General features: G+C 37.9%; 1 protein-coding gene across 1 annotated transcript in view; it reads right to left on the bottom strand.

Moving 5' to 3' along the window:
- Positions 1 to 24,066, bottom strand: part of DTHD1 (death domain containing 1) — a 59,037-nt gene that overhangs the window by 13,192 nt on the left and 21,779 nt on the right. Inside the window, exons 6-8 of the mRNA XM_019741900.2 lie at positions 19,723 to 19,887; positions 17,573 to 17,862; positions 10,546 to 10,790 (exon numbers count right to left, since the gene is read on the bottom strand). Of these exons, the coding sequence (XP_019597459.2) occupies positions 10,546 to 10,790; positions 17,573 to 17,862; positions 19,723 to 19,887 (700 nt within the window). The remainder of the gene's footprint in view (positions 1 to 10,545; positions 10,791 to 17,572; positions 17,863 to 19,722; positions 19,888 to 24,066) is intronic.

Genomic DNA, 24,066 nt, shown 5'->3' with positions numbered 1-24,066 from the left:
ATGAGAAAACCAGCATAAACCTTCAGAGAAGTTAGATTACTGTGGGATAAAATAAGAACCAAGTTTAGAACAAGAACTGACCCGCAGTCGTCTTCCTTGGAGATAAATCTGGAAATTAAGTTTTTTGGAAATGAAATCAGGCTGCTACCAATTCCTGGAATAATGCAGATCTACATCTTTGTTTAGCTCAGATCTTTCTTGGTTTTAAACCCATACAGACAAACTGACATTTTGATTCTTCAATATTTTTTCAATTGCTTCTTTTATGATCTTTTTGAAACCTTCACTCTGATTATGGCTTTGTCAAGAGGAAGGGATTAAATATCTCTCAGCCTCTGAAGAAGTTTGTCACAAAAGGAGAAAATTTTAGGTCTCTGGTAACCAGATAGAATAATTCAAGAAAGTTCAACTGCTCTAAAGAGCTGGGCCAGATAGAAGAAAGGGGCTGTGAGGGATGGCTGCAGATATTAAGTGAGCAAGGATCTGGATAATTCAGGACATATAAGAGCACGGAGTCAGTAAAGACAAGTTGTCAAAAGCAGTCTGCAATAGATAAATCTAAGTTCTAAATTCATGTCTCCAGTTTCATTTCTTATCTGCCAAATGGGAAAGCAGTAGATATACCACATGAGGTTGCAGTAAGGAGATTAAGTGACATAAGGTATCGACAGTACTTCAAGTATGTCTGGAATTTAAGAAGCAGTCCTTAGTGCTAACTACTGTTAATATGCTTAAAATTTTGCTCATTATGCCAAGCAATTCTGGCAAAGGCAGCTGCCTTTGATCCATAAATGTAGCTATGTGGGAGATACTATTGATTTTAAAAGCAGCTCAACAAATCAAAATATACAACACTGTTAGAACTTGCAAAATGTCCACATCCTCTCTTTATTGTTCCACTTTTAAATTATAATCCCAACAAGTTTTTGTTAATCCTGAAGACCTGTCAAGGTACTTATTCAACTTGGAATATACTCTTTCTAGAATATTCTAACATTTTTTTTTTTTTTTTTTTTTTTTAATTTCCTGAGGTTCTGTTTTATTTTGCTTTAATTTTTTGGCTTGTAGGCAAGCATAGGCTTCTGAACAGAAGCAGTGTGATACGAATGTTGCTGGGAAAGGACTGGATAGCCACATCTTCCTCCCAGGTCTTACCACAGTGTGTGTGATCCTCACATTAGTCATTCCTTTGAAGGCCTTAAAAGCTTCTGATAAATGTAGCTGTTAGCTGGGGAAGGATACAGGTAAAGCTTGTGTCAGCTGTTGACTCCACCTTCAACTGCTTTATCAATTTCCCCAGCATGCATTCATTTATTAATTAAATCAGCAAAACATTATTGAATGCATACTAGGAGATGGGATTATAAAAATGAGCTACACTCCCAGCCCTAAGGAACTCAGTCACAAAAAGGGACAGTAGGTGTAACAGTTAGGAGTGCCTCCATTGGAATCAGTCAAACCTGGGTTCACACAGCAGCTGTACCATTCTCTAGCTCGTTCCCCTTGAGCAAACCTCTCCTCTCTGTGCCTTAATTTTTTTAACCATCTACCTTTTCAGTAAATAGTTAATATGCATAAATGCTTTATCGAGTTATGAGCAGGGAATAACTTAATAAATATTAGTTGTGATTATCATGACCATGATTATATAAATAAAAATTATAACAGACCCTACAATAATATATATTCAAAGTGCTTTGACTGTAGTTATAATGTAATACCTAATTCTGCCTGGGTACTTTAAAGGCTCCTTCTAAAAAGATGATATAGAGCTAAGTGTGGAGTCAATGCTGTCACAAGAGCAGTTGTGGAGTCTCTGAGGCAGACAAGACCATAACGTGTAAAAGAAGTGAGACCTTAAGTGGAACTGGAACAAAGATGTTAGTTTGGTAAATGTAATATGAAAGGGTTGTGGGGGTAAAATATGGGGGGTTGTGAAGGACCTTATCACAGGTAAATGGCTTGGACTTTGATTAATTGTGCGAATTGAGAAGTTTTAGGAGAAGAGTGATAAAATCCTATTCGTTTCAGACAAAACCACCCTGTCAGTTGTGTGGCCTAGAGCTTAAAAGGGAGCTGGTGATGGGCCTTCAACAAGAATGTAGAAGTCATCCAGTTAAAGGGGAGAGAGATGAAATGCAAGTTTAAACACAAGTGCAAAGTAAATTCAATGAAGCACAATGTATCCGAGGACCGTAGCTCAAACCAGTGTGCAGGGAACCACTCTAAGATGCTCCCTCTCCACGTCCTCTATCTCCCAATGTCCTCCCAACCCCTGTACACAGTTACCCTACCACTAAGTCCAGTTGGTCCCAAATCCTAAATCTCTCACCAACACTGTTCTCCATTTGCCGTCCTTTCTGCCATGGTCTTACATCAGGCCATCACCATTCCTTCCATGGACTACTTTATTAGACCTTTATTCTACTGTTCTTAAGCTCATCTCTCTCTAACTTTTCCTTATAGGCTTTCACAATGATGTTGCTAACAAAATTTGACCATGTTACCTTCCTGGTCAAAATTTTCCAATGGCTTGCCATTAACGATAGGATAAAATGTAAGCTTAATTATAAACTAACTAGATACCTACTTTTCCACCCTCAGTTATGGTCATACTCATTCCAAGAATACCAGTGGCCGAGAGATTTTTTTGTTGTTGTTTACTCATATGCTAAATAAGGATCTCTGGTTTGAATCTCTACCTTGCACATGATCTCTGTCTCATGTTATCAGTCACATTCTTTCGACAAATTTTGACAGAAAGCCCCACCTGTAACAATTTCACAGAGATGTTTGGTTGACCTAAACAAGACATTCAAATCCCTCCATAATCTTTCCCTGTCTAATTTCCAACATGATTTGTTCCAAATCTACTCAAGCCATACAGGTCTATTCATTGTCCTTTCTTGAAACAGCTGTGCTTTGCTACCTCAAAGTTTCAACTCATGCCATCCCTTTTGTGTGGAATACACTGCTTCTTTCTCTCTTCCTCTCCTGAACTTAAATATTCTCTACATCTATCTTGTTCTGTGACATGTCCCACGTCATCTCAGCCCACGGGAATCACTCCCTTCTCTGTAATGTACTAGCACTTACCATCTCTGTCATCTATATGCAATTAATCATCAGGTCCTGTCTTGCTACATTACTGTATTATTGTATTATCTTTTGCATTGTTTCATAACTTTTAAAATGTTTATGCTTTATTTCCTGAACTGGATTATAATTTCCTTGAAAGTTAAGACTTTGACCTGTATTACTATTTTTTTTTAGGACCTGCATCATATCTCATATATAGTAGGCATTTAATTAGGATTTGTTAATTGACATGTTGACAGATCTAGCTACCAAAAAAAAAAAAAAAAAAAAGTGTTTGGAATTCATGAACTAGAACATTTTTTGAATTAATGAATATCATTTTCTTTAAATGTTATAGTTTTAAGAGAATAAAAGTTATCATCTACTACTTTTTTACTGTTTTCTCACACAGGCAAGAATATATGTACTTCCTTTGTAAAAGAATTACTGAAAACCATGTGACAATAGTGCTCAATTCCTGGTTTAGTTATACTGCCCACTGAGCAGAAAAAAAGTTCCCTTTTATGGACAGAGGGTAAAGGAGGGAAAAGAAGAAGGAGGAAGGGGTGAAGGGAGGGAAAGGGGAAGAGATGGTGGGGAGAAGATGAGGAGAGGGGAGAGGATAAAGGGAAGAGGAGGGAAAAGATAAAAAGGAAGAAGAGGTGAAAAGAGAAGGGAGAGATTCTCTTCTGATTAAACTGATGGGTGAAACACTTTCTATAAAAGAATAAGGCTCCTATTTCTAACTAAACCAGTTTGGCTCATTTTCTCTCTTTCACATCTCATGTATAATATAAAGTTGATATTTCAGTGACATGTTCAAAACTGTGTTTTTGAAGGTCATTCTGACAGCTCAGAGGAAGATTAGACTGCAGCAATAGAGGGCTTCAAGTTAGAGCCAAGGAGAGCCAGAATTGAAACACTGGAAAGGGTGATAAGGTTTTTAAAACTTTCACAGTTTAAAGAAAAACAAACAAACAAAAAACAACTGACACTCTATCTCTACTTACCAAGATTCTTGTGACTTTCCTCTATAATTGGTAGGGGGTGGAGCATGAAGCAACATAAATTATTGGAATTAACTCTAGTATACAAAACATGAAACTAAGTCGCAGAAAAGTTTAAAATCACCATTAAGTTCCCTATTCCCCCTACACACACACACACACACACACACACACACACACACACACACAATTCCTCTTACAGGCTTTTTTTAAGTATATGCTTTTTCTAATCTGCTTTCTTAATAGCTAGCAATAGGGTGATAAATCCCGTTTTATTCTTGAAACAAGATAATTTTGTAAATTGTTACAACTGAAAACTCTAAGTAGAATTGAAGTGCCTGCAAATGTTAAGAAAAAAATCATTAGCTTGGAATCTCGTTAATTTATTCGAGATTGTTTTTTAGTATTTCATATAATTAAGAAAAAAAAGATCACATGGAAGAAAAAGTCATCCCTGGATGGGCAGGGAGATGGCAATGAAAGTCCCCAAGTGGTGAGAAAATGATGATTGTGACGAACTGAATGTTTCACCAACCTCTGCATACTTCCTTCCTTTAAAGCGACAACCTATTTAATGTGATGAAAAAGTAAGTGTTGATGCAGTATCATTATTTACTAGAAATCACATGTCATGAGTTCAGTTTAAACAAAACGAAAAACAACAAAAAAAAGAGGAAGTTCAGGCTAAGCAAAACTTGGGTCAACGGATGGCTGACGTAAATATGTAGGTTGGGTATGACTGGGACAGTGCAGCCTCAAGCAGACTCCTGTAGACACAGCTACCAGAACTGGAGGCCTTGTCCCTTCAAAGCAAAGCCTCAAAGCAGACAGGAAGTGTAAAAGACAGTCACATTCAAGTGCAAATGACCAAACGGCATAAAGCGTTCCCTATGTGACATTATTTCAGAAGCACACACACCACTTCCTTTCACCTAAATACAGTCTTGGAGAGTTTTGAAACTTGCTTTGTTTCAGTCAAAACACAAATAGACATAGTGTGAACTGAGGTTATTTAAATACTTGGCAAAAAGAGGACATTAGAAGCACAATTTAGAAAGATTTAGGGTCAGCTCATGTTTCTTTTCAGCCATACGTTTGCACATATATTGACGGCGTGGCCATTTTCAGAAGATCCTATGGAGATGTGAAGTATCACCAGGGCACTCTATCTTTCCAGTCTCATCACCTTTCTCTGCCCCTCACATGTGCACTTTCCATGATGGTCTCTGAGGCCCTCAATAGAAGCTCACACCCATCACAATGTCTGTACTTTCTGTCTCCTCGTTGCAGTGCTCTCCTGGTCACATAGGCTCCTTGTCACTCTTCATATTCAGCCCAGAAATCACCTCCACAATGAAGCCTTCACTGGCCATTCCATCTGTACGTGTACACTGCCAATTCTGTCAGCCCTCTGATGCTAATTTATTTTCCTCTTCACACTTCTGCTATTTAAAATGCAAGCTCTTTATGAATTCTCTCATTCAACAAACATTTGCTAAGCACCTAACATATGCCAGGCACTCTTCTAGGTCCTGTGATGCAACATCAAACAACAACAAAAATTAAAGGCCCCTACCCTCAAGGAGCATATTTATATCCTAGGTGTAGCGTGGAGGATTTTTTAATAAACATAGTAAATGAGAAAATACATGTTGGAAGGTAAGAATGCTTTAGAGGAAAATAAAAAAATCAGAGCAAGTTAAGGAGGATCAGGAGTGTCAGGTTGTGTGGGTAGGAGCAGTTTGCAATAAGACATAGAATCAGGGATGGCCTCAGAGGGAAGGTGAAATCCAAGCCGAGAGGAAGGAGGTGATGGTGTTAGCCGTGCAGGTGGTATCTGATGGATATGAGAACATTCCAGGCAGGGGGAACCACTAATGCAAAGACCTAAAGCAGATGCACATGTGGCAAATTCCAAGAACAGTAAGAGTCACTGATGTTAGAGTTAAATAAGAGGGGAGGAGGAGGAGGAGGAGGAGGAGGAGGAGGAGGAGGAGGAGGAGGAGGAGGAGGAGGAGGAGGAGGAGGAGGAGGAGAGAAGGTCCTAGAGTCAGTGGGGGCCATGTTCATCTAGAGTCTTTGAGTGAAATCAGGAACCACTGCAGGGTTTGGGGCAGAGGCAAGAGATGATTTGACTGATAGTTAGAAGGTTCACTCTGCCCTCTGAGATGAGAACAGTGGGTAGAGAGGCACTATTCTCAGAGGGAAGCATGAGAGTATACATACAGGAACACCACGTATGTCTGGCCCATGGAATACAAGAAGTTTTTGTCGAATGAATTAATGTATGAGTGACTAGATTATGGAGGCTGACGGATAAGATACACAGAGATCCTCACAAGCATGAAGTACTGGGTGGTGTGTTTTCACATCTTCAGGAATCGGATGTAGTACATTAAGATCACACCTGATATTTCTGTGTGTGTTAATATGTGTGAGTTTAGATCCATATACATACATATTTACTGCTTGTCTTCTGTATGGAAAGCACTTTTAATTTTGACGAATGCCTTCACCTAATTTATGCTACATGTATAAATGAATACATAATGTAATATTCATTAATGCCAACATATATAATAAAGCTACTTCCATTTCCTCAAAAAGAGCACATTCTAATACTGACTAGCTGAGGTGCTTTTTTTGTCTTTGTGTGTGTGTGTGTGTGTGTGTGTGTGTGTGTGTTTTATTTTTCGTTTTTTATTCTGAACTTTATGAAAGAAGTCTTGTCTCACAAAAATAAAGGTCAGAGTTTCATTTCCCATTGATATATGTTAGTTTGAAAAGGGGGAAAAGGTTTCTATAGCCACAGATTCTTTCTCGATCCCAACAAACTTCCTTGTAAAGACTTCGTTTAGGGCCAACAGAGTGAATCTGGAAAGCTCTATACAAACCCATCTGGGAGAAGCTAGGAAAGGTGGCACGTTGGCAGTAGATTCATAGATGAAAGGCAGCCAACATTTAAAATGTACTATTTTTAACAGGCCACTATAGTTTCAAGATGATCAGTGTCAGGTTGGACAATGTGAAGGGTTGAAGAAACTGCCTCATTCATCTAATCACTCACAAATAATCATCAAGGCCATACTGTATGTGTGGAGCTGACAATCCAAACTGAACAGGACAGTGATGAGCCTGCATAACCCATTGTACATATTCCCACATGGGGTAACTTTACTCTCACGGAGAGAAAAATCTGCCCTTAGGCAAAACGAAAAAAAAAAGCTTACACTTTTAATGTATAAAATATACATATATATATACAGTATATAGATATACAGAATATCTAAGATATTAAAATTTAATGGGGAAGGGTGGTTAGGGAAAGAGGTGTCCGAAAAGACTCCTTCAAAGGGCAAAGAGAAACAGAAAAGATTGGGCAACCTTTGTGTATTGGGAAGCAAGTGATTATAATAAAATATGGCAACTACAGTGATAAGGAAAGTACAGGATGTTGTGGACACACACACGTGGTATGGAGGAGGAGGTTAGGGAAGGCTTCCTGGAAGAAGTCACACCTCAGCAGAACTGAGAGAGGACCACGGGGAATTACTCTGGCCAGTGGGTGGCGAATGGTGGGAGAGAAGGCAGAGGAAGACCTCATGCAGAAGACCTGGGCAATCACTAACACAGACTTTTCCTGAAACAAATCTGTATAAATGCCTGAATTTCCTAGCTTGGCTAATTCATGAAGTCAGATAGGCCACAAAGAAAACATTGCAAACTAAAAACTGGGTCTTTGTCACCGTTTGGACCCCAAGTGGGTCCTCTCTTACATAATGGCCTTTCTTTCCAAGGTCTGTCATCATCAGAGTGAGGCCCTCACTACCTCCTGTCAGAGAATTCCAGCAGCCCCCTGACTTGTCTCCCTCAAGTCACTCCGCAGCAGGAGGAGATCACAGAAATCTTAGGAAGTAATGTGCTAAATTGAGCTACTGGAAGAGCAGCCCTGATATACCTTCTCTCTGCTCTCAAATCTTCTTATTGATCCAAATCAACTCCTTAGTCTGCCAGGAAAGTGTTTGTACAGTCACGCTCCAAACCACTCATCTAAGAGAGTTCAAGTATTCCTTTAAGTCAATAGTTCTTAAACTTTTAGAATCTAATGAATGCTTCAGGCATCCCCTCATTCATCCAGTCACACATGTTTGGCAGGCCAGACACTGTCCTGGTCACTGATGATAGAGATGGGACAGAGTCCACAATGTCCTTCATTCATGAAGCTTGCCTTCTCCAGGAGCAAAGGCATATAGAAAAGGAATGAACACAAATAAACATGTGTAATAATTTCAGTTAATGGTAAGTGTTATGAAGCAAGTTTTAAAAGGGTAATGGGTGAAAGAGTGACTTCAGATAAGGAGATGGGGGCATAAGGATCAGGAGATGCTCTCTGAGCTGAGGACTGAATGACAACCAGCTTTGTGACTGAGGGAACACAGCCCCAAACAGGGCACCGCAAGTGCAAAGGCCCTAAGACGGAAATGAAAATGAACAGAAGAAAAACTGAAAGTGGGTTCACGCCTACATGGCTATACTGTTCTTAAAATATAATTTGCAGTATCAGTGGCTTACTAGACTCTGCCACCCTACACATGCCTCCCAGTAGCCCCAGGATTTCCCCAAAATCAGTAAGCACAGAGTTCATGTCTCTAAGGACCCTGCCTTTCTACTCAAATGACTACTTTCAGTTTGCATGACCAGAACCCACGTCACATCATTTGTTAAATAAATCACAGTATACCTGAAATTGTCATACAACTTCAATGGTGAACCTGGATGTCCTAAAATCTATCCTGTGTTTCTAAGAATCCTTATTTTATCTTTTAAAGAGGCAGCAACACGCAATGATCGCGTAAGTGGGAAGCAGATTTTCTGGGTTTGAATCCTAGCTCTGACGCTTACTCAGCTAAGTTGCCTCTTTAAAGGCATGGACAAGTTGCCTAAAATTTCCTAAGAAAATGAGAACAATGATAATGCCTTAAGATATTTTTCTGAGGATTTAATGACATAATGCACATAAAGCTATTAGAAGACTTTTGGTACCTTAGAAATTACAAATAATTATGAATTCCTGCTAAGCTATGCCTACCCACTTAAATTCATTTCATTTTCTCACCCTAACATACTTTTTTCTTCATTTACAATGGCCAAATTTCTACCAACTGACAAGCTCAGATAAAATGCCACAACCACCATGGAGTGTCTACTGATTTCAGCCTCCAGAAAAGCCTGTTCCCTCCTCTGGACAACTATTAGCACCACTGTTAATACCGTTAGTTTAATCAGTTACTGTCTTACAAGGTGATTTTGTGTACTTGTTTTGCAAACTTTGCTAGGTTGTAAATCATTTAAAGCAGCGCTGTCCCATAGAAATATAGTTTGAGACATATAAGTAATTTTATTTATTTTACTTTATTTTAGCCACATATTTTTTAAAACAGGTGAGATTAACTTTAACAATACATTTTATTTAACCCCATGAGCAAAATATTATAATTTACTATACAATCAATATAAACAAATTTTGAATGAAATATTTTATATTACTTGTACTGAGTCTTTGAAATACAGTGTGTATTTTACACAAACAGCACCTCTCAATTCAGACGAGCTATATTTCAGGTGCATCACACACACACGTGGATGGTGGCCACCACTCAGGACAATGCAGCTTTTTGGCCTGGATTATCCTCTACAGCCCTGTATTTATCATAATGCCTAGCACGGTACATTCCCTATTGCAGAAGTTCAGTTACTATTTGTCAAATTAATTACCACTTTATTTAAAATCAATACAAAATCTAAACCCATGGAAAAAAAATCAAAAAATAATTTTGGCATCTTTAAAGAATAAGTTTGTTTTTCCCCTGGAGTGGGGAAGACTGAAAAGACAAAGTTTTCACTCTTTTTCTCATTAAGAATATACCTTAGAAGTACTAAGTCATGGATCACTAAAAGAAATAGTACATACAGCAATAAAATTATCTAGTTTGACATGTTTGGAGAAACAATTCAATACTACTTTCCAGATAAGAATAAGAATTTTAGATAAGAGTAATTAACTGGTAAAACAGATGTATAGGATTTGGTAAATCTTGGTGAAAATATCTTGATGTCATTTTCCTGTTCACCACATAAAATATACTCATTGTTTTCATAAATGATTTCCCAGTTACTCAGAGGCAGTTACAGAAAATGAGTGACATTATTTCCATTGTCATTAACAACATACTGTCAGAATTAGATGAACTTGAATTATTCCTGTTAGAAAGTTGAAATGAAAGTGAAACTCCTGATATGTAATCTACCAACTAAAATTGTAGCTACCCCCTCCTTCCTTGTCAACTTCATTCCTACCTTTCCTTTTAACTTTAAGTACCATATGTCTGAAGTTTTGCTTATGATAGAGAATTATAAAGAATTAGCAAAATATGGTAATTAGGGAAGTAAAATAACTCACCTTTGGCAATCTCAATGGTAATTTGCAAACTGGAAACTGATCGTGGTTTTCATTAAGTATAAGAGATTGATCCAAGTTGTGGGTTATCTTTTCTTTAGGTACTTTATAAACTACGATGGTGCCCTTATAATGAGGGCAGCCATAGTTTCCAAATTCATCCACCTCTTTGATTTGGAGTTCCAGCCTGGGTTTTCTTTGTAAATGAAAAATAAGTTTGTAGTCTTTTCCATAATCCTTCCCATTGCCTAAAGAGAAGTAAAATGCATTTGTTACTATTAAGATCTGCCACTTTGTTTCAATTTTTAAAAATCCAAATAATCATAGCATTTTTAAAATAAAATTAAAGATTTTTTGGTGTTATTGCCTCTTATCAAAATATATCCTGACAAAGCAGTAATAGGCTTAGACTGTGTAGATTAACAAAAAGATATCTCATCTATAAATGGACCAGGGAGTCTTTGGCTGTTTCTAGATTTAATAGTTTTTGATTTCTTTGTTCTAGTCCATATTGCTATAGCAAGAAACAACTGGAAATATTCAGCTCTTTCTGTATTTGAAAAATTATTTGCATTTTTCAAGAATTGTCTTTTTTCCTTTCCCCTGACTATACACTATCATGACCTCATAATAGACATCCTAGAACTCTACTCTCCTATGTGGTAGCCGCTAGCAACATGTGGCTTTCTAAATTTAAAATTAATTAAAATGTAATTCCTTAGTCACGCCAACCGCATTTCAAATGTTCAATAGCCACATTTGCCTTATAGCTACCTTATTGGACAGTGCAGATATGAAACATTTCTACCATCACGGAACTAGGCAGTGCTATTCTAGAACTTCCAAATGAAAGTTACTAGATTCATGTTACTGAAATTTCTATGAAAACCTGGTGAATTGTCCCAAAACAATGATATGTAAAAGTCTTCTCAACGGCTCACTGAAAATAATACAGCTTCAGTGAACAGAACCTTTCACCCATGGGGGGTGTTGACCATAACGACACTATCTATGGTAAAACAGACCCTGCAATGTTTTCTAAGGCACATCTGCACTACATTAGCAACATTTAAAAGTAAGTAGAGTATAATGTAGCAGTTATGTTTCTGACATAAAGAAACGGATCCAAGTTTAGCCTCTGCTATTTATTTACACTGTAATACTTATCCAGTTCTTTCACATCTCTGACCTTCTTAGAGCCTTAACTTTCTTATCTTTAAAACAGGAGAAATAAAACTGAGACCTCCTAGGATTGTTCTGGGAATGAAATAACATGGATATAACAATTGGCACAGGGCCGTGTATGTACGTGATAGCAATGATAGCAAATGATCAGAAGCAGAATTCTTCCACTGATTTGAATTTGTATGATGAAAACCACCTGTTTACATTTTTAAAAGAAATGTCCATACGAAGTTTCTCTATTTAAGATCCTTCTGCCCCTAGATGCCTGAAAGTTGACTGCCCAGTTTGTCTAGTGAAATAGGAGTTCAATGAAAGATGGAAATAACACCAATACTCTTCTCCCTATTGTTACTGCTAAAAGATCATTTTGGTGAGTTTCTAAGTTACAGTAAAATCTAGATTAGAATAACTCCAGGTCATGAGAGGTATAGGAGTATGTCGCTTTGCATAAATCTATATTTTAGAAAGAACCTAGCTATTTGAACAAAACAGATTCCTAGGATATCCTAGGACAGGCATGACTAGCCAGGAATCCACTTCTTAAAAATAAATAAATAATAAATTAGAGTTATTGAAATGTCATTTGGTAAATAGTAAATTAGGTAAATTAGAGTTTCCAGATCACTGGAGTAACACACACCTGGCAGACTTCTACTTGCATATCACTAGATTACTCTCAAAAAAAAAAAAAAAAAAAAAAAATGTTTGCTATTTTGGTCCCAGTAGAATACAATTTGGTAATTTCTCCCTCCCTCCCTTGAAAGATACTCCCTCTCAGGTACACAATTACTCATAAGGAATAATTTATATACAAGATATAAAAATTGAGGGTGAGGCATAGCTATATTGGCTCAATATAGATCTAAAACTTGTCTACCTCTTATTGCCAGTTAATTTTTAAAAATAAAAGTCTGTAATGCAAATATCTAAGATACATTTATAGGTGAAAATACAGAGTATTTACTAGTAATAAATATCGTGATCTTAGTGTTATAAGTAGAAAACATTACATAGATTATTTTTTAAGTTGGAATTTCATTGTTACCAAGATATAATACTATTTTGAAGACTTCTTTGTCACAGAAAAAAATAACCACCCCCCCAAAAAAAGACAAGTATTGCAAGTATTGTAGCATGAAGAAATTGCAGTATTTTTTTTTTTCTCCCACACTGGTATATTTAGAGGAAAAATAAAAGCAAAAGCCATTCATTGCATACCAACATTATGAATTCAGCCATCAGTTGACCTTTTGAGAACCTCCTTCTCTTCAATATATTATGTATATAGTTCCTCGTAGGCCCTTGAGATAGTAGTTCAAAAATACTTGTCATATAATGAAATACAGAATTTATTGATAATTTATAGGTTACTAGATGTTCCTTATAGCAATATATTTTCTTCTCAACAGTGGGTATTGGAATATTTCTTATTGATGACATAGAAAGTAGAAATACAGACATACGAGTATATGCTTCTGATTAGAAAAGTCAGTGAGATGGTGAAAGGCTAGCAATATGAGGAACCAGAAGAATCCTATGAGAACCCCAGGCTCAGAGTATTTTCTATTCTCACACATCACCACCTCTGCCTCTAAGACTCCGTCATCCCTTGCTTGCTTTATTTCAATGACTCATTGGTTGGCCTTCCTGCTCCTTTCTTTACCTTACATTATCTATTCTCAGCACACTTATATTCTAACTCAGATCCTGTGATTCCTCTGTAAACACCTTTCGTGGCTCCTCATGTCCCTTAGAATAAAAGGCATAATCCTTGTAATCAACTTCAAGGCATGATCAGAACTCATCTCATCTCCAACTTTCCTCTCACTGCCTCTCATCCACCCACCCCAGCCTCACTGCTGTTCCTCAAACATATCAGGCACACTTCTGCCTCAGTTCTTTTACACTTGTAGCCCCCCTGCCCAAGACGAACGCCCCTGAGATGAATTATGACTTACTCTCTTACCTCTTCTTAAATGTCTGCTTCTGAAAAAGGTTTTCCCTGATGAGTCTACAAAGGTATGACAATTAAGTTCGTGAACTTGTTGCAACAATGTTGCTAACCTTTTTTGGTATCAGAGGTATTATTCATTATGAATTTGTACCAACTGGACAAACTGTTAACCAAGTTTACTACTTGGAAGTGCTGAAAAGACTGCATAAAAAAGAGAAAAACAATCTGAACTTTTTGCCAACAATTCATGGCTCTTGCATCACGACAAAGCACCAGCTCACACAGCACTGTCTGTGAGGGAGTTGTTAGCCAATAAACAAATAACTTTATTGGAACACGCTCCCTACTCACCTGATCTGGCCCCCAATGACTTCTTTCTTTACCCAAAGATAAAGGAAATATTGAAAGGAAGACATTTTGATGACATTCAGGACATCAAGAATAATAGGACGACAGCTCTGCTGGCCATTCCAGAAAAAGAGTTCCAAAATTGCTTTGAAGGGTGGACTAGGCACTGGCATTGTTGCATAGCTTCCCAAGGGGAGTACTTCGAAGGTGACTATAGTGATATTCAGCAATGAGGTGTGTAGCACATTTTCTAGGATGAGTTCTCGAACTTAATTGTCAGACCTCATATTTAACATTGGAACTCTGACACTCCTTCTGAGGCTCTCTCTGTCTTTTCCCTGCTTTATTCTTCTGTAAAGTACTCCTCATTCCATTAAGCTGTATATTTCATCTATTCATTTGCTTCTTCTTTGTTCCTCCCCACTGGAATATAATATACAAGTACATAAGGACAGGACATTTTTGTTGAATGAATAAAAGCATAGTCATTCTAACAGTCTACATATTTATCTGGGAAAATCACTTCCCTAGGCCAAAGGCCATTTGGGGCAACTTTCACATACACAGACCTCTTCAGGGCATTACTAGGTATTACACGTGATGCTTAAGTATCGTTATGTAAGACGTTGCCCATTTCCCAGTACTTTCTGTATTTTGTAAGCACTGGGGGCTCAGATGTCATTCAATAAAAAGCCTAAGTGCTGAATGGACATCTCTGACCTAGAGAATGAAAGCATACTCTAGCTTCTGTCCAGAAGAATGCCAAAGGTCAATATGAAAACCAAGGGGAACACCTTTCTATCTTATTTTCAATTACAAGTAGAAATAAAGTCTGTGTTCCGTGGGCCTCACTCAAAAGAATCATCTCAATTCTATATAATGAATACAGAGATTCTGACAGTTCTCAAAGGGCAGTCACCTAAATTTATAAAAGTTTTAAATAACTTCATCATACAGTACTACTACTGAGTTAAGTCCTTTCTCAAGCCTTTGTCTTCATTCTTCCAACAAATACTCAAACTCCTAGCTGTCAGACACCATCCTAGGTACTGGGGATTAAATGGTGCTTACCAACAGAACAGACCCTCCTTTCATGGGGCAATAGTCTGAGAAACTGTCATTGATTAATAAATAGAAGATTACATCTATGGCAAGAGCCACAAAAGAGAAGTATGTAAGGCTCTAAAGAAGTAAAATAAGGACTAATATAATCAGGAAAGATAGGGAAGGTTTCTCTGAACATAATTATCAAAAAGAGATAAGATACAAGAAAAGATAACTGCAGGTGGGGATAGAGATGGGTGGGGAGGAGAACCTTCCAGGCAGACAACCTCCGACTTCAGGTCTGAGATTCACAGAGACAGATGACCACAGGCCCTAGTGGAAGGATAAGTATCAATTCTTTACTGAGAATCTTGCTCTTTTAAATGGAGAAAAATTCAGATCTGAGCATAGGTTTCTAGGAGAGGCAAAGCAGAAATGATTCTGGCATCTTGCCTGACTCATTTTTTTGAGTGAAGACAAGTTCTTCTCTGTTCCTTATTGGGAGGAATTGCACAGACGCTGGCTATCTTCAGGAACTCTATTTTTAGTATATGCTCCCCACTCCCTGTTACAAGCAACAGGACACCCAGTATCACGGCCTATGAGAAACACAGTAACTCACTCCTGTTTAGGGCACTAGGTAAACACAGCTGCTGTCCCAAGTATTACAGGAAAATCATTTGCATCATTAGTTTGGGTGGGACGCTTCCAGTTTTTGACTGTCTCTTCTTAGAGAGATTGTCCCAGGGTGGACACCGTGGTTTCTGCTCCGGAAACCAAGTGGGAAGGGATCTTGTCCACCCTTCCTTCCTCCCCCTCCTCTCCCTTCCCTTTCCCTTTTTCTGACATCTTTGTCCCTCACTCACTAAGTCCTGTCAGCTAACTCACAAGGCTGAGACTGTACGTGAAAGTGAAAGACACACTTTAAATTGGGCTAATTTGGGTCTCACTTCAGAGATACCAGAAAAATGGCAGCCTCAGTGTCAAACTGCCTCATTTTTGAAGCAATAAAGAGCCAATGGGGCTTGGAGTAATTTCCAGAATTGGAGAGAAAATAGGTATCATTAAAAATCAATGAGGTTTATATTAATTTATAAATTAACAGAGACTATTACTTCAAGTCTATCGCAGGATTCCTAGACCAGAAATCCCCATAAACCTATCCTGAATTCCCGTCCCCCCCATACCTTGTCTTCATGTGCATACCTGTTAGATTCTATTCCACCTCAAGGAAAGGAGTTAGCAAGCGGAAGGGGTTGAATTAATAAAAAAGAAATTGCTGTGATGGCAATTCCCTCAAAGATCTTTTCCTCTCTCCTCTCACATAACTTGGGGTTCTCTTTTTCTCTTCTTTTATTTATCTCCTTTTACCTTTTCTTTCTCATCCATTCCCTCATTTCTCTCACCTCTCCTACGCCTTCTCTGATTCACTCACCCTGTTTGTTTTTCTCAGTATTGTCATATATTCATTCATTTACTGCACATTTATTGAAAGCCTTCAGTGTACTGGACACTATTCTAGCCTCAGGAGTAAACAGCAAGAAAAACACCATCATTGCCCTTATGAAATGTGCATTCCAGTGAAGAACATAACATGAGCATATGAGTGAAAAGTAAGTAAGTAACACAGTTTCAGATTGTGGTAAGATTTGTAATGGAAACAATAAGACAATGGATAAATATGAGGATGAGAGGTAAGCAGGGGTGTGTCATTTAGAACAGGGGTTCTTAACCATTTCTGTGCCATGGACCATTTTGGAGTTTGATTCCTTCTCAGAGTAGTCATTTAAGTATATAAAATAAATGGAATTATAAATACGACAATTGTACTGAAATATAACTCTATCCACACCTCTCTTGGGAGTCCACTGACCCCAAGTTAGATTCTTTCTAGGACATCGTAAAGAGTTTGGATGTTATTTTAAGTAGAATAGGAGGTAGTTATAAAGTTTTAATCAGGAGACTAATAAGGTCTTATTTATATTTTTCAATATCACTGTTGTTCCTATGTGGAAATAGATTTCATGTGGCCAGTAGCCGAAGTAGAGGAGTATTTAGGAGGCAACTGTTTTGGTGTAGGAAAGAGATGATCCTAGCTTGGATTCAGTTAGTGATCATGGAGAAGACTGTTTCCCAAAAGAGTGTCAGTCAGAGTCTGCCCATAAAGGAATATGCATTCCCCTAAAAGAAAAGAAAGAGACGAGAGAGAGAGAGAGAGAGAGAGAGAGAGAGAGAGAGAGAGAGAGAGAGAGAGAGAGAGGAAGAAAGGGGGAAAGGGGGAAAGGGGGAAAGGGGGAAAGAGGGAAAGGAAGGAAGGAGGGAGGGAGGGAGGGAGGGAGGGAGGGAGGGAGGGAGGGAGGAAGAAAAAATCTTTTTGTCTTTCTGCTATTTCAAAACCTTCCTTAGTCCTCTGACATTTTCCTTAGTAATACAAGTTTAGCAAAATCCTTCTGTGGCTGATAACTCAAAGAATATAAAGAAAGACTTCCTTATACCTACTTGAAGCAAATATGTTTCCAGTAAACTTTAAAAGTAGTTGTTCTCCTTCTTTTACTTGGAAGTGGCGAGATGACTCTAGAAGACCACTGAAAGCTTCCAAACGCAGGTTCCTAAGCACCTGGTTTAAATCTTTAGAAGGCACCACTAAAATAACGACTCTATGTGGATTGTCTTTCTGGTGATACAGGACAACACAGGCAGTGGTGCTGAGCATGGCTTCCTCTAAAGATTTCACAAAAGAAACCAAATGACTGTTGTCCACAATGGAAGACAGGTGCAACACAATAAACCTACATGGAGAAAAAGAGTCATGACTGAAGGGGAACATACAGTCTCAAGAATATCACTGTTAACTAATAGCACCCAAAAAAGAAGCCACTATCATCCAAACATCCTTTAAAATCAAGCATTCTGATGACCAACTGGTTAGATGCAGGAATGACTTTAGTGAAACTCTTGGGAATCAGCAAACCAGCTCAAATCAAACCAAATTCTGAAACAGATGTTCTTCAACAAAGAATTTGTCTAGTCTCAGCCCACTTCTAAATATGGCATTGTATTTTCAATTGTATTTTAATTAGCATGCTAAAGAGTATTATTTCAAACTATAGACGAGAAAGATGATCCGAATAATCCATTTACTATCAGTAAGATGCAGAATATGTATCATAATTAACTGGGGATTGAAATATTCTTCCTCGTCATGTGTGGTAAGGGTTGTTATGATGGACCCTATTATGGGTTGAGTTGTGTCCCCTCCTCCCACAGCCACATGTGGAAGTCCTAACTCCCAGTCCCTCAGAGTGTGACCTTATTTGAAGGCAGTGTCTTTACAGAGGTGAAGTTAGTGTGAGTTCATTAGGGTGAACCCTAATCCAATATGGCTGGTGTCATAAAAATGGGAAATTTGGACACAGAGATATATAAAGAGGGTGCCAAAAAAATGTATATACACTTTGAGAAAGAAAAAAAAAACTGTATTAAAATCCTAATACTCGATATATACCAATAACAAAAGATGACTACAAGTCGTGTGTATACTTTTTTTTTTTTGGCACCCCCAGTATATACAGAGAGAATGCCAGGTGAACATGAGAATGGCCATCCACAAGCCAAAGAGAGAGCCCTGGAACAGATTCCTCTTTCACAGTCCTCAGAAGAAATGAGCCTTGCTAACAATACCTTGATTCTGGATTTCCAGCCTCCAGAACTGAGACAGTAAATTTCTGTTGTTTGTATGACTTCATTTGTGGTACTTTCTTATGGCAGCCTAGCAAACTAATACAGACCTCTCCCCTGAGCTGGACTACTCACCACCCAACTCTTCTCCAGCGAACTGCCCTCCCAGAGCCCTCAATCCAGAACAGCACCACACCTACAGACGAGGACTGGCTGAAGCAGGGGTGTAAAGCCAGATGCCTTGGTACTCCCACTGCAGAGCTCCCCTAAGGTACCAGGCTGAGGTAAAACTTTAGCTGGAAGCCTAGATGTCCCAATCTTCTTCCATTGCCCTCCCTGCTTCTTTCAGTCCCTTTCAGGACTCACCTGAAGGCCTCCTTTCAATCAATCACTTAGATTCTCAGCTTAGAATCTTTTTCTAGGGAACTTGACCCAAGATAATTAATGATAAAGGTTGTTCTTTTATGAAATAAAGGCTATCTTTAGACATAGGTTTGCCCTCTCTTTATGAATGTCTATTCCTCCTGAACCTTAAAACCGTCTAAAACTCTTTTCATAATGAGCTGTCTAGAAAACATGGAAATGAGAAAGCAATATGAGGACACTGAAATAACAGTCAGTTTATATATACATAGTTATGAGATGAGCATAATATGAATTTAATTACTATCTTCATGGAATTTCAGAAATGAATGTGCTATTTTAAAACTATTTTGCAGTTAGAAGAAACCTGTAAAAATGAATCTAAGTTATGAGTGGTTTCCAAAAGTACTTATTAAGCTATCATGAATGGAATTACAGATAACATATTCATGTCAGATCTGGTTTGCTTTTTAAGCACACCCTAAGGGACTATTCATATTCTTATTTGAAGAATAAAAATTTAATCCTATGATTCCATTTCTGTAAACATCAATAATAAATCATCAGGATAGAGTATCATCAACTTTTATTGTTTACTGATGTATTACCTTTCTAAATGTGCATACAATTCAAATGAAATCAGGCCACTCTGCATGGTTCTCACCAGCACATCATCAAGCCCAAACCAACCACTATCTCGGCTTCTGAATCCCAGTAATTTCAAAGATTCACAGGCATTGTTCCTAGGTTTTCTTATGGAAGCACTTTTTGTCCTGTAATGGGAGCAGAAGAGAAGTTGGTATAATTTATATAGCATAAATCATATTCAATGCAATCACATTTTTCATTTGGTGAATAACCCAGTAACAATTCATTAAGTATATACTATGTGCCAGTAATTATGCCATCTGCACCAGGAATACAAAGATAAGGAATATATCACTCTTGCTCTACAGAAGCTCACAGAATTACAATATTATCCAATTACAGGACAAAGTGATGTGAGTTAATTGGAATATACAGGGTGGTTTAGCAGCAGAAGGAAGGTGCTCAGAGAACCTTGCAAAGTGGAAATACTGATATTTGAGATGAGCTTTGGAGAATGAGGTGTTTCACTGCTGACAAAGAAGTTATGGGAACACCCTGAAACATTAATAAACTCACTGGTGTAAACTCGGATGCCTTAGGAGAGCCAAGAGTAGCGGTACGGCATGATAGGTAAGACACAGACTCTGGAACAACACTGACTACTTTCAAATCTTTGGTGACTCTCCCTCTATTAACTGTATGACCATGGGTGATTTTTTTTTTATCTCTCTGTATCTCAGTTTTCTTATCTATGAGATCGATACTAGTATCTGTATCATAGTATTAAACAAGTTAATATTTGTAAAACACATAGTTATAGTAAGCATAAATGGTATTAATATTCTCATCCTAATTTCTACAGCAGACATAGCCAATTAGCTTTTCTGTGCAATTCTTCTTGCTTAATGTGCCCCAATCCAAAAGCTCTGAAAGTGACACTGGTATGTACCACGTGACACTTTCCCCCAACCAGAGATGATTTGACTAGCAGTAGACCAATTTCCAACACCCAACAAATTTGATTCTTTTTCTTTGGAATTTGCTAAGTAAGAGGCCCAGAGATTATAACTTGTCATCGTCCTTTGGTTGCTGTGCCCTGGGCTATGGAAGTGAGTAAGCAGAGAGATTATTAAGAAAAAAGAAAATGAGGCGATGCTAAGGGAAACAAGAAGAAAAAGGGGGACGAGAAAAGTCAGTATTGTGTTAGAGATGGAGAAAGCCGAGATTGCCTAGTGTAGCCTTATAATAAACTCTTCTTTGCTTGAATTCACTTAAACGGATATCTGTTCCTCACAATTAAAGAAAGAAAAATCTTTGATACTGAACACCTTGTAAGGAATCAAACAAACAAACATACAAACAAACAGAAAACCCTGGTTCTGATGATGCTACAACCCACAAAAGAACAGAACCATTCTAGCTAGGCACAAAAAATGAAAATCCAAGTGTGAGTCACACATCTTCATTTGTGAATAGAATTAATTTTGGGTTTTAAACCACCATAGTTCCACAGGTTGAGCTATCCTACGACCTCTAAATTAGGAACTGAACTAGATTTTAAATGTCTACTCAGAAAACTTTAGACCTTGCTGATCCCTTCAGGGCATCAACCAGATTAAAATCAGGAAGACAGGGGGAAATGACATTTAGTTTTTTGCTTTTGGTTTATAATCACAAATATGGTAAATTTTGTAACCCTTGAAGTGAATAATTTATTAACACGGGAAGATACATTCATACTGAATCCAAAACTTTGGTAATTTACTAGAAACTGAGCTAATTAAATGTATTTTTTTTTTCTTCTAATGCCAACTCTTACTTTTTTCTACCAATAGCCTAAATTTTCTGGGGGATCTTACGGGGTTCTCAATGATAGTAGGGCTGATCCTACTCCCAGGTCTAGGTGGGACAAATAGCGCATTTGGCATTTATTAATCCTGTTTGCCAAAATATCCAGTTTCTCCTCCATTCTGAGTGCGTGATAGGTTTGCACCTCCTTGTCTCTGATAATGGAGTGGGGCTGTGTGACTACTTCTGGCTAATGAATAGTGAATAAAGGAAACATATGTCACTGTGAGGTAAAGCATTAAATTACTAATGTGGGCCTATCCAAACTTTCTTCTGCCACCTCGACAGTAAGCAAACAGTGGTGGCCCTTTCACATAAGTTTGGGAGTGAGGACCACCAATAGGCAGCCTTCCTTTGATGGCCACACAGCTTGTGGGAAACAAGATTGTTATAAGCCCGTGGCATTTCAGATTTTTGTCAGCATGCCATAACCTAGACTAACCTACCCTGTCTGTTACGCCTTCCTCCTGGTCCCAGTGATCTACTCAGTGACGGGTTTGTGACAAATTTGGAGTCTTAATAAGACTCAGTATCTTTATGTATATTCATGGGGAAAAGAGCTTCCTCTTTTCCGCTGAACTTGGACTTATAAAGATATAACCATATTGCAGCATGAGGGACAAACATGCCAGAGAATGGAATTGGCACAGAGAAAGGCAGGAAAAGAAGAAGTGAGAGACTGGGTTTCTGGTCTGAAAAATATATAAAGATAAATATATCCCCAGACTTTTAAATTACCAAAGAATGCACCAAAGAATTCCATTAAAAAACAACAACAAAACAAACAAACAAACAAAAACCTTTGGGTTTGCTTTTCTGAAAAGATTCCTTAATGATATAAAGATCAAATTTAGACTTCATCTTTTCTAGCTTTATTGAAATATCATTGACATATAACATCGTGTAAGTTTCGGTTATACGATGTGGTGATTTGATACATGTATGTATTGTGAAATGACTACCGCAGTAAAGTTAGTTAACAATCTATCACCTCAAATTTGGACTTTATTATCATAATAGGTACAATTCATATCAAAATTAAAGTATTTGGTGGCATCCTTATTTATCCCAGCTGTTCTTCACAACCTTGCAAATAAATGCTTCCTTTTATGTATGCTATTAGCAAACTTTGATAACTACTATTGCCTCGCAGGGAGCAGCACTTGGTCATACTCCACAAAAGAGAGCATTCTGATGTTCTGAGTTCCATAAAATGTAATCAACCCTTATTAAATCAATTTGTTTAATCAAGAATAACTGACCTTGCTATTTCTTGAGTACAAAACTCTTCCGACGTCCTAAATTCCAGGCATTCAGGGAATTATAATTGGCCTATTTGGGGTCAAGTGTTCAATGACAGTGAACAGGGACATTGAAGAACATGAAAGATCCCATTAAATCCACTAGAGAGAAAGGACAATTTCTAGAATTTGTGGTATAATCCCCCCAAAATAAAGTGGACAGGTGTCTACTCTAGGTTGCCTTTCTCAGACCCAACAGCTCCCTGATACAACTGTCCCAGATTAGTGCCTTAATGCCACACAATTAAAAGACACTCCGATTTTTCCCCCAAATAAAACAAAATCTGCTCCAAAGTACCTCAGTATTTTGTCTCCAGTAGTAGAAATAGACATTACTAGGAACTTTTCAATGACAGTTTTTCCCTTCTTTCCTTCCTTCCTTCCTTCCTTCCTTCCTTCCTTCCTTCCTTCCTTCCTTCCTTCTTTCTTTCCTTGCTTCCTTTTTTTCTTTCTTTCTTTCTTTCTTGACTTTATTTTTTAAAACAGTTTTAGGTTCACAGCAAAATCAAAAGAAAGGTACAGAGATTCCCCTTATATTTCCTCCCGCTACACATACATAGCCTACTCCATTATCAATCTCTCCCACCACACTGGTATATTTGTTACAATTGGTGAACCTACATTGACACATCTTTCTTTTCTTTTTTTTTTAATTTATTTTTTAAATTTATTGGGGTGACAATTGTTAGTAAAATTACATAGATTTCAGGTGTACAATTCTGTATTACATCATCTATAAATCCCATTGTGTGTTCACCACCCAGAGTCAGTTCTCCTTCCATCACCATATATTTGATCCCCTTTACCCTCATCTACCACCCCCTTCCCCCCTTACCCTCTGGTAACCACTAAACTATTGTCTGTGTCTATGAGTTTTTGTTTCTCATTTGTTTGTCTTGTTCTTTCGTTGTTTTTGGTTTATATACCACATATCAGTGAAATCACATGGTTCTCTGCTTTTTCTGCATTGACACATCTTAATCACACAAAGTGCATAGTTGGCATTAGCATTCACTCTTGTGCATACTATGGTTTTGACCAATGTATAATGACTTGTATACATCATTCTAGTATCATACAGAATATGTTTACCACCCTAGAAATTATCTGTGCTGTGCCTATTCATCCCTCCCCTACCTCAATGCCTGGCAACCACTGATCATTTTACTGTCTCTATAGTTTTGCCTTTTCCAAAATGTCATACAGTATGTATCA

The sequence above is a fragment of the Rhinolophus sinicus genome, linkage group LG02 (genome assembly GCF_036562045.2).
Source record: "Rhinolophus sinicus isolate RSC01 linkage group LG02, ASM3656204v1, whole genome shotgun sequence".
Taxonomy (NCBI): Eukaryota; Metazoa; Chordata; class Mammalia; order Chiroptera; family Rhinolophidae; genus Rhinolophus; species Rhinolophus sinicus.
Note: the sequence above shows the minus strand (reverse complement) of the source record. Positions and strands in the feature narration are given on the sequence as shown.